Raw genomic sequence first — 18837 nt, 5'->3', positions numbered from 1 at the left:
GACTTTGTTTTCTGGCCGTGCCAGACCTGCAAGTCTTGTCAGGGCAGAGCTCCTCTTCTTCCTCTCTGTAATAGTGATCCTCAGATCTTTGTGTATGTGTGAGTGTTTCTGTGAAATACAGTGAGTATATGTGTGAGGCGCTGGGTGTCAGCTGTCCTGGGTGATTAGTGCTTTTATATTGTTCCAAGGAGACGAGGCCCCCTCTTCACTGCACTGCAGCACAGCTGCAGTCTGCCTTTCCATCTCTGCTCTTCAGTCTTCCCCTACTCACTGACACTCGTGAGGCAGTTTTGAGCCAAAAAAAAAATTGCCTGAAACTGAGGCAAGAACTAGAGGAGGGAAATGGACAAAAAAATGGAGCACGAAAGACTGCAAAGCAGGATAGGAGACATACAGAAGCTTTGAAAGTTAAAGTTAAAAGGAGACAGAAGCTGCAGAAAGAAGGAGAAAGGCAGAGGAATAGAGGGGCAACAGTAAACAGGAGAAGCGGCATATTAGGAGAATTACAGAGGTGATTCAAATTACTCTCTCCTGGACAGGATTTCCCCAGCTATGCCTTAGAGGCGTCCGCTGCTTTAACCACACTTACGGACACAGAGGGAAAGATGAAGCAGGGGAGAGCGCGAAAGAAGAGGCTGTAGTCTTTATCTTTTCAAGAGTTTTGTGAAGTACTTTTAATTGGTATAATAAACTAATAGATTCTTATCCTCCAAAAGAAAACCAATGCATACCCCTAAGACTTTATATTTTCACTTATATCTTGTTTTGCAAATAAAAAACAAAAAACTTTTAAAGTAGATTATTGGTATCATTTTATGATGATGATGATGATGATGATGATGGACTTTCTTTAAGCTGCTCTCCTAGTCCAAGTGCTGTGACGGATGCTTTCACAAGGTAAGGACATATGTCCTAACAAGGAGGAGGAGGAGTGAGGCAGGGGTTGAAAGTCTGCTATGGGAAAAGTATGTCTGCTATGTATGGGTTGATTGGTGGCGGGATTTGTGGGCCAGAGCATTCTTGTTCTCCTGACATTGAACTTGGGTGATCTTGGACAAATAACCGGAGGAAACAACCCTCCGAAAGATTACCAGTGAGTATATGAGCAAGAACACAAGCAGGCTTAACAATTCCTCCCTCCCTCCCAACACCCACCCAACCAGCACCACTTCCTTGCGACTCTGCTTTATCTCAACTGTCAACACCTGGCCTAAGCAGGAACCTCTCCCTATCTGTGAACTTTAATCTTGCCCTGCAAGGCAAACAGTACTGGGCTCGGGCAAGGAGAGCGATTAGTCTGTCACATTGCCCTCCACTGCCTCGGCATGGATAGGAGGAAACAAGAAGGGGAGCGGTCGGAGGACAAGAGAGATTGGGACATAGGAGGACACGTGAAGTTAGATAAAGCCTCATAAAAAAGAGAAACTAAACACAGACGGAGAAAAAAGGTACACAAAAGAAGGAGGTGATAGGAAAAAAAAGACAAGTGGGAAGACAGGGAGAGAGACATGACATGGGGGTTTGCAGCGGATATAACACAGATCCTTTGTTGCTCTGACAAGGCCACAGAGCACCGATATGATGGTGAACTTCCATCCCTGTGACTGGTTCAAACAAACAGTGGTGTGCTCATGTACAAAGTAGAAAACATTAAATTGTTTCTTTTTATGTATACATGTGGTTTTTCTATATTTTTTTGTTAAAAAGAATCTTTTTCAGCATCAGTATTTAAGTTTTAAGTACAACATACGTGAGCAGATGAGAAAAAAAGATGCATGAACTTCAGATATGTATGTAATACCTTTTATTTTTTTCAAGACAAAATGGCTGAGTGAAGAGAATAATGTAGACAACAGCTGAAAATAGAGTGGCATCTCCATAACTGAAACATAACAACAACAAACCTGTAAGTCGAGCAAAATCTCATAAATGTTGGTCAATGACCTTTGGTCATTAAACAGAGAAAAATAAGCCTTCACAATTCTTCAGGAGGGAGAAAACTGAACTGATTTATTTTGCCGTGACTCTGTTCTGAACAGAGCGCGAGTGTGTAGTCATAATAAATAATGTCAACCCATGTTGCAGGTCAACTTCAAGTTCAGTTCAGAGCAGATAGCTTGAGAGTAAATACATAACACAGGATGAAATCAGGCTGAAAACTTAAATGTACCTCAATACCGTCAGCATGATGGCATGTACCAAATATTTCTTTACATGATTTTTGTTCTGTTTAGAATATGCCTTGCATATGAGATGTACCATAATAAAATTCTAAAGCACCATGGATTATTTTGGCAATGAAGAAAAAAAAAGTTTTCCCAGGTTGATGTTGAACTGATTGCATATGACAAAATGTCTTTTTCAAAAAACAGCTGGAATGTTATCAGGTGGTACATGATCAAGGACAGTAAAAAGTTGGCTACCAAGAAAACCCAACAATAGCTTGTATTACTGCATATAAAATGGCAGGAGAGAAAAATATATAAAACAAACTAAAAAGATATGTACAACCACCTGTTTTTACCTCATTGTGGTCGCTCCAGCGGGACTGCCTGAAAAGGCCATCATATGACCTCTCACCCTTGGGGAACACCACAGGATTTCATTTTTCAAAAACATACTTATTTTCAAGCATACAAATTATTCACACTATATTATCCTGCCAAATTAAGAAAATATACGGTGGCAGCATGTTGGGGTTTTTTTCACTACAGAAAAAGAGTACACTGAAACTTTAAAGAGTACAGGCAAAACAGTTAAAAATACAGGCTCCAACATAAATACTATAAGTGCCTACACTAAGTGAACATTAATTTCAAATACCATTCTAAATACAGGAAAAAGTAGACCATAAATGTGTTTTGAACATAGGAACATACAAGTGTGCATTTTCCTATGTGTTTTAAGTTCTCTCTATATATTTATATATCATAAATCTCCCCTCAATGCAAATTTTTTGTTCAACCTGAAGACTTGTGTATAGTAAAGGCAAAAAGATGAGACACATGTTCATTACAGTTCATTACATAGTGATCGAGTCCTGGACGTCGCCAAGACAGAGAAGAGAATAATCCATAAACAATAAAGAAAAAGAAAAAAAAATTAAATAAGGTTCCCCCCTAAAGATATTGAAGTGTTACATTAAAAAAAACACAGTTTACTTATCTTTTGAAATCAATTTTTTTTATTTTTCTGTACTGAGCAGTATAATTTCTATAGTTGGTATGAAACAGGATATTTCTATGGCGGTTCCTGCATTGATACCTCCAAGAGCCAAACTAATGTTTAGTTCTCAGAAGGAGACATGGCTGGCAGCAGTTTCTAGTTCTATCTTTTTTCTTTCTTTTTTTTTTTTGTTTTTAATGCAAAGCAATGATACCACACTAATCTGTCAGCATAGGAGCAAGTTTTCCCTTGAGCGCCCGACTGTAAACTGGGAAAATTGAACAGTGCACGTAGGTAGTCCCAGATCTGAAATCTGGTTCTCATTTTATACTCAACCAACTGTACCTCCGATTAGAGAGACAGATACAGAATCCAAGGCCGAGTGACAAGTGCTATATCATCAACAATGACAGGGGATGGAGCATAAGAAACATAAAAAAAATACAGCTACAACAACAAGGTCTAGAGCATGTCAACAAAACATGAACCTCTTATTCATACAAGTTGTCTGTCAGGGGTAGTTTGCTAAATTCAGTTTCTTGATTTAGATTTAAATTTTAGATGGTTTCCAATGTGTGTTCATGAAAAATAGGTCTCAGATTACTTCAAGGTTTCTAAAATCTAGATAATTATCACTCTAAGGACTTTAAGTTTTGAATTGTAGAGACACCTGCTAAACCCACTCACCACACTGACCCTTACCCACCCAAATGTTTCTACACCCACCCACCAAAACCCCTTACCCAAAATATGTCTGGTTTACAACAACTAAATCCCATTCTGTGGTCCTCAAGTGACTCCTGGATTTACTGCCTGCCTGGCTGACACAGAAGAAGCATGATTCTGTGCTACTTAAAAAATAACACCTGCAAACCTTTAATTTTCAAAGAAAATAAACACTCTGGAAAATTAAGAGCTTTATGTTGGTTAAAACAACTTGTCAGAGTACCCTCTCAGTTGTACCTAGAACTAACCCCTAAACCAAAATCTACACACCAGACTCCAACCCCTTTTCAGCATGTAACATGCCAGTAAACAGAAATGTAATTGTGAAAATATCAATATACATGAGTCAGGCAGAAAAATTATTTACCAGAGATACACCCAGCCTTTTTTTCATGTTTGTTTCAGCTGGTTCCCTATACTCTGCTAAGTCCAAAAACGACAGGGTCGTACAGGTGCTTGATGCAAGGACCTGCTTATTCTACATGTGCACAAAAATGTCCTGTAATCTTTTACAGCTGAAACTCCGAGCTTATAGCAAAAAGGAGGATTAACTAATGCAGGTAAAATATCCAAGGCACTCTTTGTTGTCATTTCACACCATGTTGTTAATTTCATTGCTGTTTGTAAAAGAAATATTTAATGGCGCTAGAGCCTAGAATTTAATAGGCAACCCAATTTATATATATTTATATCTTATCTCACTGTTGCATGGAAAATCTTTCACAAAGATCGGCTTTATGTTTGACCCTGCTTGTCTTGATGTTTTGACAATATGACACTGTCTGCTATGTTTGAACACAAAACTGTACATGATATGTAAAACAGTATGTACTGTATGCAGCTTGGGTTCTCATAACTAATCTTTTTTTACGTTGAGGAAATCAAAAATATCAACAGCAACACATGTACAACCAAACCCACCAGCTGAGGACAATTTTCTCTCTAAGTAGCCAAAACACACTGAGCATGCTGTCCATTTACAAAAATACAAAACGTGTAAATTATTGCACAATAGAAAGGCTCGAAAAGTTTTGATGCAATAGTATTGCCCCATCATGGATCATGCATCCAGCTTTCTCCAGTAGGGGATGATAGCAGGGCTGCACTGTGTTCTGGTGTCTAACCCTGTTGTCTTTTCCCCTTACTTATGGGCAAGTTAGCCAGGGTTTCTTTTTAGCCAGGGGAGCTAAGAGAGAGCTGCTCTTTGCCTACTCAGTTTTAATGTCATTAGCCAGGGGGCGGTCACTGTGCCACTTCTTCATGTGTTTCTCTAGAGTGCTGTATACACTGAAAGGCATGTGGCAGATTTCACATTTGTACACGTCCTTGCCCATCTGTCCATGGGTCTTCATATGGCGGGTGAGTTTAGAGCTCTGGGCACACGCATAGCTGCACAGCTCACATTTGTATGGCCGTTCTCCAGTGTGGCTGCGTCGGTGCACTGTCAAGTTACTGCAGTTCTTGAACACCTTGCCACAAAACTCACAGGTGTCACTGCGGCGGCCATCCTTGGAGTTGGGCCTGCCATTCCCACTGCCTCCGTGGGGAGTGCTGGCCCCACTACCGGTGCCGCTGCGTCCTGAAGCGATCCGTTCACCATCAAGCTCACCAGGTGGAGTGGAGAAGCGCAAGCTGCCATTTTCTGATGAGTGTTCTGATGAGGAAGCAAAGGGCGATTGTCTAGAGTCCCCACCAGTAAAGTTGATGAAGGGGTCCTTGAGTTGCCGGGAGGCAGCATACCCAGCTAGCCACTGAGAGTAGACATTCTCCGTGTTTGGGATGGTGGGCGTAGGGGGGTCAAGGTCCTTTTCCACCTTGATGCGCTTGGACAGGGGACTAAGGGAGCCTGGGCTGACCCCACCACCCAACAACTTCCTGGAGAGGCTGTCATTGGATAAAGGTCCCAGACCGTTAATGGTAGTGGTGGTTCCATCATTTGTTCGGTCTAACTCTGCAGCTGAGTCCTCATCAACAGGCTCCCGGGACAAGCTCCGGCGGTGCGGGTGTAGGGCCTCACTGTTCTGGTGGTGACGGGCCCCTTCCAGCCGCAAGCTGAAATGGTAGTCATTCCTTCCCTCTCCTTCAACTACATGCTTACTTTCAGTTTCCTCCTCCTCCACTTCCTCCTCCTCTTCTTCCTCCTCTTCCTCTTCTTCTTCTTCCTCTTCCTCCTCCTCCTCATCTTCCTCCTCTTCTTCTCCATTTTCAGGCAAGCCATTGTTCTCACTTTTGAACTTGGCAACAACTGACTTGAGAGCATCTGTAGCGCTGCCCATCAGCTCGCTGGTACCAGGTTCAGGGGAGCTGGCAGTCGAGAGGCCATCATCAGACTTGGCATTAAGCACAGAAGACTTGTTCTGACAGTGCGTCTTCATGTGGCGTTTTAGTTTGCTGGCCTGTGTGCAGGCATGGTTACAGAGGTGACACTTGAATGGCTTTTCCCCTGTGTGGCTACGCCGGTGCACAATAAGGTTGCTCTGGAATTTGAAGGTCTTCCCGCAGAACTCACAAGATTTTGCCTTGAGAGGGGTGCCCGGCTGTACTGTATTGGATACAGGATTAGGGGTGGAGCGTGAGCCGGAAGGGGACTGAGAGGTGGAGAGAGGAGGGGTAGCTGAAAATGGAGGCTTGGAACCTGGCTGGAATGGCTGCAGCAGCCGTTGCATAGGGCTGGGTCTGTTTGGGGAGAGAGGTGGGGAACCTCCAGTGGCATTGCCGGCCAACTCACGTAGACGTCTAGAGAAGTCCATACTCTGAGGGGGTTCTAATGGCACAGAGTTAAGCCTCATCACTCTGTCAAAGGCGCTAGGATGGTGGGTTGCCAAAGCCAGGTCATCGGGGCTGAGGTGATGGCGTGGTGGTGGGCTGAACAGCGGGGGCGTTCGGGGGTAACGGCCCTCACGAGGTGTGGACGCTGAATCCCGGCCAGAACCAGAGCCCGGCATCCTCAGGAGGCTATAAGGGCTGCCTTCAGCCAGGTGAACAGCATGTAGGGGAGGCTGGGAGGAGGCACAATCACCCCCCATACCAGGAGCTGCAGCAACGCGGGGGGTGAGGGGGCTTCCAGGCTCACTCTCCAGGTAGATGCGGAAGCCATGGGTGTTCTGGGCATGCTGGAGCAGGAACCAGGCACTGGTGAAGGGCTGTTTGCACGTGGTACAGGTATAACTGCTGGGCTCATCTTTATCTGACAAAAAAAGAGACAAAAAGAGAGAAACTAAATTTATATTGACCCATAAAAATGATAAGACTTAAGTCACTTGATTATCTGAATGATACAACAATGTTATTAGAAAGAAATTTAAAATAAAAAAAGAACCATAACAATTAAAAGATGAAAGGGATGTTTTAAAAATACATAACAAAATAATGTGTCATTGAAAACTGATTTAATGACAGAATTTAGTAATTAAGTCAGTAAACCAGGTTAATTAATCATTTTGAGTTCACACCTTATGTCAAAGCATAAGTATTTTACTTATGGCAAAAAAAATTCATGATAGATAAAAGAACAAAAAAAGTTCAAGAAATGTCGTGCTAAGGTAGATGAAATAAGTGCCCTTTTGAAAAGATATTATTATAGAATCCAATGACGATGACTTACACAAAAGACAATATTTGCATTTTATTTTTACCATAAGAAGAAATAAAACATAGTGACAAGGGATATCTCAGGCAGCAAACACCCAATTTATACAGTTGAGAAAGCATAGGAATAATTCAAACAGTAATTGACTTTGAATAGCACTTGTACACTGACCTGAGATTTGCCTGACAATGCATGCCTAATCTCGTTAAACACACTCATCTCCCCTCCAATACCTTGTTTACAGAATTAGTAGGATAAAGTAGGACACGTATCGGATGCTGCATATTAACACTGAATACAAATAAGGGGTCACATGTTAATAAATGGTACCACCGTTTATCACAAAAAACCACACATTCACAGCAAAAAGAAGCAAAAAGGGAAATTTTGTATGCCTATTTGTGTGTGGGTGGGGAGGCTCCAATGAAAATGCATTTCATGCATTACTTTTCTATTTCTGATATTTCATGCTTTATGGATTTATTTAAATCCTCTCAGGTGAATAGAAAAGAAGAAGAAGGGGAAAGCAGAAGTGAGAGCTATGCAAAATAAGAAGCATCCGCCACTTGCAAGTACGTTCCTTCTTTCATCTCTTGCCTTTCTTATCCTTTCTTATTATTATTTTTTTTTTCACTGGAGGGCATTTTTCTAAAGTCATTTGTAGACACTGAACCCAAAAACCATGGCTGTACTGTGCTAGAGAGGGAGAACAAGGGAACCGGAGAGTGAAAGATAGGTTGTGCATGTATGATTGAGACTATGAGCAAACCCTAAGATGGTGGATGGACAGTCTTGCATGTTTTAAGCCTGCTGCGGCTCAGAGACAAAGGAGTAAAGAAGGGGCAGAAAAAGAGGACTGCTGCTGGGGAAAAATAAGGGATGCTGTGGAAGAGAGGGAAGAGTTTTGTGTAATGTGGTTTCTATCTCATGTGTCCACAGCCACTGTGGCCCCCTCCGAACAATCTCACTTAAAGACCAGAGCACAGTATAAAATGTGCACCTAATCAAACCTCCACGCAAACCTTTTTCTCTTGACTGAAAGGAGTTGGAAGGGGGTATAATGGTAAATTATGGATCATTACAATCTGCAAAAATTACAGTTAATTGCTGCCACCTGCAAGGGGCTTTGACCCACTATGGAATTTTTCCATCATAAAAAAGCCATTTGCCCGAACGCATTTTTGCTCCCTCTCTCATAAGCACAAATAAAATGTGCCCATTACATTGGCTTTGGCTCTATGTATGTTTCCTGATTATGTGTGTGTTTTTACGGCTTTAAGTAGAAAGCCCCATATCACTCGTAAAACGGTTGCAATAACCTGGGCTCTCCTGTACACTTTTCTTTGATTTGCAGCCAATACATACTTCCTCCACTCTGGCCTAATGTGTAAGCAGAGAGTGCATATGCCTGAGGAAAATAGATACACCTTTTCTGTTATTGTGAAGGACAAAAGAGGAAGATGGGGGTGTGGGTTTGTGTGTTTGAGTGTCATGTCTATCAGAGGAAAGCGTTGAGGAATCCTGAAAGTGAGGGAAGGAGGTAGGGGTAAAGGAGGGAAAGAAGTGTGGCGTGAAGGGGACATTCCTAATGACAACCCACAACATTTCTGAAGGACACAATAGCAATAACAAAACACTTCAAAGACTGTAGTAAATCCATTTTTTATGTGTCAGAACCAGTATATCTTGAGCGATGCAGTCATTCGTCCATCTAGGGACATTTGACAAACCATGCTCATACCATAAGCAGTTATAATAACTGTTATCCGCATCCAGGCAGTGGACACATTGATGGGCATCAGCAAGCTAGATCAACGCATGCCCAGATTCACAACAATGGCGAAGAAGATATCAAAATAAGCCCACTATTGTCCTTAATAGCTGTCCTCAAAGGGATGGAAGGACAGTTATTCAAAAGGATAAAAGACATTTTGACAAGGCGTTTGATGTTTTTTTTACTTTTTTCAATACAAAGAGCACAGAAATGTGCGAGGGAGGACGGATGATCTTACAAACGAGTCTGTCCTCTAATGGAATAAAAGAGCTCCCACTCTCCCAGTCTGTTTCTCCCCTTCTAGTAACTTAAAGTCTGTGGCAAGTTAGGGCAGGAGAGCAGGAGAGCTGGGGCTAATGCTGGATCTCCAGGTCCCTTTGAAATAGGATCAGCAGAGAGCAGAAACCACACTGACAAACCCTTAGCTGCCATTTCATGGCAGGGGCTGAAAGACGGGACTTTGCACGAGGGAGGACAGAAAGTATAAAGGAGAACCGAAAGAGTGGGGAAATAAGTGAAGAAGTAAAAGAACAAAAGAGAAATATATAATAAAGAACTGTGGAGGAGAGACATAGAACAGTCTATGGATGAGAATATGGGGCTTAACAACAAGTCTTTTGAAGTCATTTCAGTGTATTGCAACACAAAGCAGGAGATGGTGGTTATGGTGTTGGTAATGGACACTGCATTGCCATCAGGCAGAGAATATGATCTCAGGCTCATGTAAGGAGCATCAAGCCAAGTGATGCAAGGGGAGAAAATAAATTATGTCACTTTAAGCAGCTGATTAAAAAAACTCACACTCAGACAACAGTGCTGACTAGACAAAGCAATACACAGTCTAGGCGACTGAAGTATACACTTTGCTCATGTAGATTGCTTTATTGTTAGTGACCCAACCCCCAAACCTAGTCCTTTCATCACCACACACATGCCCAGTAAAAATCAATCATCTCATTCCCCTTTATACCATCAACCAAAACATGTCCATAAACACAAAAAACAAGGCAAGGGACAACAAGAAAACTATTTTTTTCCAGTGAAGAAAACTGTCACCATCTAAAGAAGTACTCCCTCAAACTTTCTGGCCATTCATTTAGAAGTTGGCACACTTGACCTCCATTTTTTCGTTTTGTCCTTGACCAACCCTGAGAGAGGGCTCAAGCCGCCCTGTGCGACCATGCAGCTTTCACTGATATTGGTCATTTAGCTAATGGAGGAAAGAGCTAACAGGATTAGCTTCCAGGTCTTCCAAAAGAAGAAGGAGGAGGAGGAAGGAACAGAGGCACAAGACACGGGGACACAACAAGTCACGGCCATTTCCCAAAGTTATCAGTCGCCACGGCTTGAGGGAGCGCTCACACACACCTGAAAAGTGATTATGCTAATAGCAGGTCTTTGCCAATATTCATAAGTGTTTATAGGTGTTGGAGGGAGTGCTTTGGGAAGATGGAGGGTTGTCAATACAGTGCCTCTTAAGAGTGCCTCAGCCGTAACTGCCGTTAATGTGATTACTACTCTGTTTATGTCATTAGGGTATTCACAGTCAGGGATTGGACAGGGGTGCAGGGTGAAGTAGGAGAGAAGAGCTTGAGGGAAAAGATGGGGGGGAGTAGCAGTGACTCACATAAGGGCACTTTTTTAGTGTCCTGCTTCTATACGTTCTCATGTAAATGACTTTCAGCTGAAGTAGGATGGAAACCAACACTGTAAGCTAGAGAAATGTAATTATTTATCAACAGCTTCTGAGGGAATTAGAATGTCTCATCATCTCTAAGCTGCTTTCTCCGTGTGTGCCTCTGTTCCTATTTGTGAAAATGCCAAATAAAATACTGGCTGGCCTTGACCTTCCTCCTTACATCAATATCCCTGTCTGTTTATCTGTGATTTCTGTCACACATCCAGGCCCATTCAGTCACTTCTTTGTCCTGGGCCAAGCTTGTTGTGGCATGCTGAGCAACTGGACACAGACAAAAGGCTTGTTTGACCGACACTTGTTCTTGAGATAAAGCCGGATGCAGGAAATACAGTTTATGAAAGAGAAAACCAGCCAACGCTGGCTGGTGTTGGAGTGACACTTCATACTGTTGGGGGAAGCTGACCACTGGCCATGATATAATTCACAATAAGAGAAAAAGAAAAATTAAGAGAGACATAGAAAAAGTTGGAGAAAAAAAGATCAAAAAGCTAGCACAGTAAATGGCAGGTGCAGTAGACTTGGAAAGCTTGGCTGGCATGGACAAGCAAAAAGGGGAAAGCAGCAGATCTCAAGATAAAGATGTTTGGTGGTTTTTGAGGGCCTGTGCCCAATATAAAGTAATTTGCTGGCTGTGGTTCTGTCTCCAGTCAGACTTTTACGCTTCTTACCTTTCCTTTCCCAGTCTCCTTCTCCTGAAAGCTGATAAGAATGAGCATGGGACCAAGTTTCTCAAACCATTATAGAGGGATGGCACCCACTAAGGGACGAACAAATGATGGAATGTTTTTCATAAACATGTGCTTAAGCAAGCATTTCTTTTATGGTCATAGATACTTACTGTTACCAAACATGACCGCATGATAATTTCAATAAATGTATCCACACATGTTAGTGTGTGTTTGGAAATTTCAATGTAAAAGCACTTGCCACCATCATTTTGAAAATTAGCATCTCCCAACACTGTCTGTTTCCCTGCATGCCTTTGATCTCATCTCAGCTGAACTATGTTTGAACTGACCATGTACCCACACTTCTGTCCATCCGTCCAACACGCTTTCTCCATCTATCATTCTATTTATTCATTTATCCATCCTGACTAAACCCAGCTGGACAGCTTCGTGCTTGGGTGCGGCTCAGGTCCAGCAGGCCTTATAATAAGCTGAGCCAGCCATGTCTCTGATGCAGATCATTATTTGCTCTCTGCTTACCAGTGACAGTGGGAGGCCACACTCTATTGTTTCTCATACTAGCTCTAATGGTACAGTGAAAAGACCTCTGGGCCTCTAAGCTTAACCAGTCTAATTAAATGGACGATCGCTTATGTAAGCAGCCACAGATATTATTTACTGAGTTGGGATCCGCTTCACAGGATCAAACCACCGTCAACAAAAGCCAATGCTCAGTGGACAAGGAATTAAATAAAGGAGTGGAATCAAAGAAACCGCAAACTGCCAAGTGTCACTTTAAGCACACATATCCAGGTACATAAGAAGACTTAATCAAGCAGGAGTATTTTTGGACTCGGGCAATATCCCAGATGGGCGAGAAGTCTCTGAGCACTTCAGAGGGGAAATGTGAAAAGTGTTCTGTCAAAGAAAAGATACGTCTCAATAACTTGCAGCTCAAGGGGAGGAGAACAGAGTAAAATATGCTAATAAAGAATATAGCCCAATTTTATTAGAATAAATGGAAAACAGCAGAATAGAATAAAACACATGAACAATTTTAGCTCTTTTGTTATGAAAATATGGCCTACAACTTTCACATAAGTGCATCATCCTGGTTTAAAATGCTATGACAAGATAGCCTCCATAGGACATGAGGCCAGCAGCCTGGGCTTCACTATCTTTGCACAGCTCAGCTTATGACAGGCGACAGTCCCCTCAGAAAGGATGGAGCGGGACCAGAGAGGTCGACAAGCTGCACATTTCTGCATAAATCTCCAGATAGATAGCATCAGGAGAAGAGAAACAGGGGAGGCAGGCCAGCAAGCGGCGAAGGATGATAAGGCCCCCAGGGCAGGGCATTCGACACTGTCAAAACTGTTTCGTCCCTGGCTATTGGACGAGTGGAGCGCGTTATGAGCCTGCATACCATTTGCCAGGATGCGATTCGGCTTCATTGAAGCATACAGGGCCCTGTATCTGACCTCTCCTCTTTCCTCCTCCTTGACATGCAGGGAGATGGACAAAACATTTTTTTTAAAAACACCACACAGAAAAGGACAACTAAGATCTGAGCAAAATGAGGAACTAACAAAAATATAAAGAGGATAGGTGGAATTCACTTTGAAATGACATAACAGGAACTGCAAGCTGTCAGGTTAACATGAATAATGTTTTACTGGTCTTTCATTTTAGTACAATTTGTATCACAACGCTATGCAAAATCTTTGTGTTGGGAGCAAAAAATGCAAAAAACTGAGCAATAGTTTTATCCTTGTTGCTTCATTTTTTTATCTTATTTCTTACTGTAATTAAACATTTACAGAATTCTGTAAAATACATTTTGTACTTTTTTATTTTATGTACTTGATTTATTTCCATAGAGAACAACTACATTTGCCATCTGGAAGGTGAACAGCATCAGAAATTTAAAATGAACTGTTTTGCTAAAAGATTCTTAATTGTACTTTAACCAGGACACAAATCCAAAAGTTTCCTAACGGGAAATATTTTATTCATTTTATGTTTAGGGAAAATAATGGACTATAACTAGTTAAAGTGGAATATGTATCAGAAGAAGAGGTTTAAAAAAACTCTTCAGTGTTCAAACTATTTACTATAGTTGGGCCTTAAAAAACAAATTAAAATAAAGGAGTGAAACAAAAATCAAAGGCAAAAAATTAAGTCTAGAGGCACTATTGAGCCCATGTTGTTGAATGACTGAGAAAGTGTTAAAAGAAGGGAGACAAAGGAACAAAGTGAGACAGAAGAGAAGTTTAAGGGAAAGAGTTAGTGAGGGTTAGAGACTGATCACTTGATCTACAGGCACAGACCCGTCATTAGAGCATCTCTGGGCTACTGGAAGCACCATTTACATACAAACCAACACCTCGTGATTCTGTCTGGTCTGAGTAAAGACAAGTCCCTTCCTCCTGCTCTCTGTCTCCCATGTAGCCTGCACGCCTCTCCATTACTACTCCTTCCATCATGCTATTTTTCTGAACACGCTTTGATGACAGCTCTGAGAGAGGGGTTAAAGTGGCTCTTTCTTTCACAATCACACACACACACCGACCCAAATATACATGAACGCAGTTTCTCCCTCATCTCTTTCTATTACATCCATAGCATTGGTCAATACCACACACAAACTTGCCCATAAGCACCTGTGTTACAATACTTGTCTCATCTTCTCCAATATTTATTTAATGCTGCACAGATCTAAAAATCCATCCATTTGACCAGTGTGTACAAGCCTTCTTTTACTTCCTAACAGGGCTAAGGTGCTCTGTCACTACAGATAACACTTACAGAGAAATACAGGGACACGGGCAAAATGAAAAGTATGGGATGCGCCACAGAAACACAATCATCATTATCTAAGCAGTCTAAGGGTGTACGGGATGGGCTTGGGGTTGCATACAGTAGGTCACTGATAAAATACCATATTTCCTTTTGCTGGTGCTAAGGTGAAGTGTTAGAAAAGATACAAAATTAGAACTAATGTTGACCTGAGCTGTTTGTTCCTGAACACTCGCAGTTGCCCCAGAAGCTTTCAAGCATGGTCATCACTTAGATACCAGTGAACAAGGGCTGTTTTAAACACGCAGTTATTTTTCACCCTGTACCACCACCTCAGGGTGAGAAGACCAGGGCATGTGAGCTCGGGCCAACCATAGCAGCTCGTTATGCATAGGAGCCTCAAGGCGTTGTGGAGGGACATGGCCCTTTAAAACAAGAGGGCCAGTGTTAAAGTGTCCTGAGGCCCGGAGCTGTGGAGACTGAGGGTTTAACACGCGTCCCATCTGGTGTGTGTGACTGTGCACACGATGGTCGAGTGGTTAAGAAGCATCAATAGCCACTCTTTAGATCAAGGGGTGTCTCAGGGTCAAATGCAGCTCGGAAATCCCTTTTCTCTGGAGATGGTAGAAGTCAGAGAGTGACTCAGTCATAAGTTCAGAGAAATTTTTGAAAAACATTGCCATCACACATCCTTCACTGAACTGGCTTCACTCAAATGATATAACTAGTAAAGCTAATGACATGAAGATCCTGTAATAAGGGCATGGCCAAAAACAGGGCAGCTTCAGTGCCACAACCCACCAACATCCATTCATCCAATCCTCCATGCCCCGACCCATAATTAATTAATTAAGGAGAAAACTGTGCTGGGCCAAATCTCGATTAAAATTGCAAAATGGCCTCCTGTTAAGCCCTTTTCCAGCCCCTTCAAGACATTCTGACAGAAGTAGGATGAGACATCGGACAAGGAAGTGGTCAGACAGCCTAAGTGATCTACATGCATTTCCGTCAGTGGTCTTCTGCTCCCAGCTAAAATTTTAAAATGATATTGTTAGAACTATTATAAAGTCAAAACTTTGTGACATGCTGTTGTGGATAAATGCCTCAAAAACTAGTTGCAAAATAAAATTAGTTACTTTCAGATGGGACAATACAGAGTAGAATTCTGTTTCACAATGCCACAAAACTATATTGCACGTGTAAGAGAGAAGACTGTACTGCTTAAAACCTGCTGAGGGCAGCCAGTAAATGTACATGTAACATTTACCATCAATAACACTATGTAAAATGGATGGACCATATGCTTGGCAACGGCAGGCCACACTCCACACAATTCTTCATATCCGAGACTTGCCGTACCAGATTCCTCCCTACTAATTGAAGACATGTGGTCTGATCAACCTCCATAGCAATGAAGTAGCAGCTGGTAAATCGGTGGACAATAGGAGACAAGAATGAAACTCATAAAGCCAACAAAAAGAATTCTATCCTCCCTCCTGCTGCCATCCAACAGGAGGGAAAATCTACCTTTTGTCAATGAAATGTTTAACTTTGTGGCACTATAGGTGCTTGTGGAAATCATTTGAAGTCATGCTTAACACTTTTGCCAGTGTCTTTACAGCTGCATCCAACACAGCATATGGATCCTTAAGCTTAATCTCCCTGGAAGTATGTCAGGAACATACATCAGTCTAAGTAGTAGTGAGCGTGATATTAATTAAAGTATCCAACCTGTAGGTTCCTTTGTGCCCAGCTGTAGTGCATAAATCAGGTTTTTAACAAGGCTAGGGCCCTAAGAACTCAAACCGTGCTGGAATGCTACCTGCACAGCCATGCCAAAAATCTGTCTGGGGCTCCTATAGATCTCTGTGTTTATAAGGAGGGCTATTGCGACCTACCCTAAGGTGGAGGGGGAGGGCAAAGCAGAGGGGCAGAAAATGAGGGTGGCAAAAGGGGACAAGAGCTATTTCTAATGGGTCATCAGGTTTAAGTATGCACGTGTGGTGTTGGAGTGTGCACATGTGTGGTGCATGCATGTATATGTGCAAAAAATTTATCTCAGTTTTTAAAAAGGGTCTAAATAAAAACCAAAGGTAAAACCAGAGCTAACAAGAGAAATATTGAGACAGATGATGAGATCTGCAGTTAAATGGTAAAAAACCTCAGCAAACAAGAAACAATCTGGCTTTTTAGACAAATGCACATGCACACCTCAGAGAAATGCCAAAATGAGCTTTTAGACCTTAAAAAATAGTTGATGAACATAACATGTGAAGAAAGTCTGAGTGCCTTTGGTGACAGAAGGATTTATTCACAGACAGCTGCAGGACATGACACACATGAACACATTGACTGACTGGCCGGATGGTTTAAAAACAGGATGAGTCCACCTCCAAGCCATCATTTAAGCAGAAAAAAAGGACCCATGAACTCAGACATTCCACAACAGGCAATGACAAGACACATTTACACACGCATTTACCGACAAACACATAGCTAATAGGCAGGCATAATGGAAATACACGCATTTATACTCACTGGAACATATGCAGCTCTACAGCTTAACCAATGCCTGATAGATTCTAGTCTATCTTCAAATAGACTGGAATTTTGAATTAATGGTTGATCAGAGGATGGTTAGAGCTGTTTCTTTCATGCTGCACTGTGCCGCACCAGCTGAGATTTATGGGCCAGATGTTTTTGACGCTACGCTACAGTTTTGCTACACCAATGCAAATGTCACCTCCAAACCACTAAAAACATCTCTCTTCAACATCTTCTCTTGCCCACTCTCTTTTTCCTCCTCTCACTTCAACAATCACAGCACTGACAGGAATGTAACTCTACTCCCAGCCAACATGAACTCAGGTTCTCAAGATTCACCCTGTCATTTTGAGAGGGGCTGACAACCCGTGACTCACACAGGGGTCGCAGGGCCAGTGACCCCATCGGACTGCTCGTATTGCATTCCGAGAAATGAACTCTGTTTGCACAAGGTCAAACCGTAAAGGTCCGATGTGCTCACTCTATACATGTCCAGCTGATAGGGTTCAGGCCAACAGAAAATCCTCAGAGGCCTACGAATGTTTTGGAGATGATCCACCAGCTATCTTTTGTACCTTTGACATTATTGTCTCGATAAATAAGGACATACAAAATAAGTTTCCTTTTAAAACATATTCCCTTTAATTCTCCTCTCAAGTTCTATCACCTATGTTGTACACAGAGTGATTTCTGATGAGAACAGGAATCAATAGCTGTTAAAATAAAGGTCAGTACATGTGAAAAAGGAAGTATACACTTTCAATTCTAAGGTTTTAGGACATCATTAAAAAAACAACTGCTGGTTCTTCATAGGTCTTAAAATTAGGTCAACACAACCTCAGATTAACAGCAACACATGACATATCACACAGTGCCATCATTTATTGCACAATAACTAATCTATAATGCAGAAGAATTGAGTGGAAAAACTAAGTACACCCTAAATAGGAATTAAGAAGGTAAGTAGCAGCCAGATATGGCTTATCAAATGCACTTAATCAATTGATCATCAGCAAGAGTGAGCACCTCTGTAAAAGCAGAAGTTTTGGCAGTTTTCTAGGCTGGAGCATTTAGGTTACGTGAAAGCAAGGCCAATGAGGAAAAACATCAGCAATGATCTCAGAGAAGCAATTGTTGCTGCCCATCAACCTGGGAGGGGTTATAAACTAATGTAATCTCATGACAAATTGTAAAAAAGTGATGTGTGGTCCATGGAAAAATCTGTGGCACTCTCGACCAGGAAAAAAAAATAACATTTTCTCGTGGAAGCAAAAGGTTGGGGCAGTGGGTGGCACTAAGTCCCCAACCTTCAAGTAAGAGACTGCTGGTTCAAATCTTGTCGCTCTCAACCTTTTCCTCAGTCTGTTTGCTTTTCTATTTCCCAATTACCTATTTTTCTACTTCACTTTCAGCCGCTAATGGTATAGTTAGGAGATAAAAGTACATCATAAGGATTAAAATGAATATACATAGAAAGGTTTACATAATAAACACATTGCTAGGGTTAAAAAAGTATACAATGTCAAGTTTTGTACTCACTGGTTGCAAATTCTGCAAATTCCCTTGCACAAAACAATTACCCAAAATAATGCTGTCATCTAACAATTTTGAAGTATGGACTGTAAAACTACTATAAATTAGACATATGGATATATACAGAAAACAATTGCTTCACATTATTGATGCTAAAAGTGGTACCGCAAGCTACTGAATAATGGGCTCTACTAAGTGTTTCACACACTGGTTTTGGCTTAGTTTTAGTTAAATAAATAATAATACCATTTGTCATGTGTTATTCATATAATGTTGTTTTTATGTAATTCTAAAACATAGTAAGGACCTGATGTCCTAACATCAGAAGTGAAACCTCAGA

At 41.7% G+C, this 18837-nt stretch overlaps 1 protein-coding gene across 1 annotated transcript in view; it reads right to left on the bottom strand.

Annotated features, from left to right (window-relative positions):
• Positions 1-1807: 1807 nt before the first annotated feature.
• Positions 1808-18837, bottom strand: part of LOC142378802 (BCL11 transcription factor A-like) — a 34211-nt gene continuing 17181 nt past the window's right edge. Inside the window, exon 3 of the mRNA XM_075463691.1 lies at positions 1808-7078. Within this exon, the coding sequence (XP_075319806.1) occupies positions 5100-7078 (1979 nt within the window). The 3' untranslated portion in view covers positions 1808-5099. The remainder of the gene's footprint in view (positions 7079-18837) is intronic.

This window comes from Odontesthes bonariensis, chromosome 4, assembly GCF_027942865.1.
Source record: "Odontesthes bonariensis isolate fOdoBon6 chromosome 4, fOdoBon6.hap1, whole genome shotgun sequence".
Lineage (NCBI taxonomy): Eukaryota > Metazoa > Chordata > Actinopteri > Atheriniformes > Atherinopsidae > Odontesthes > Odontesthes bonariensis.
This window is presented reverse-complemented; position numbering and strand designations above follow the sequence as displayed.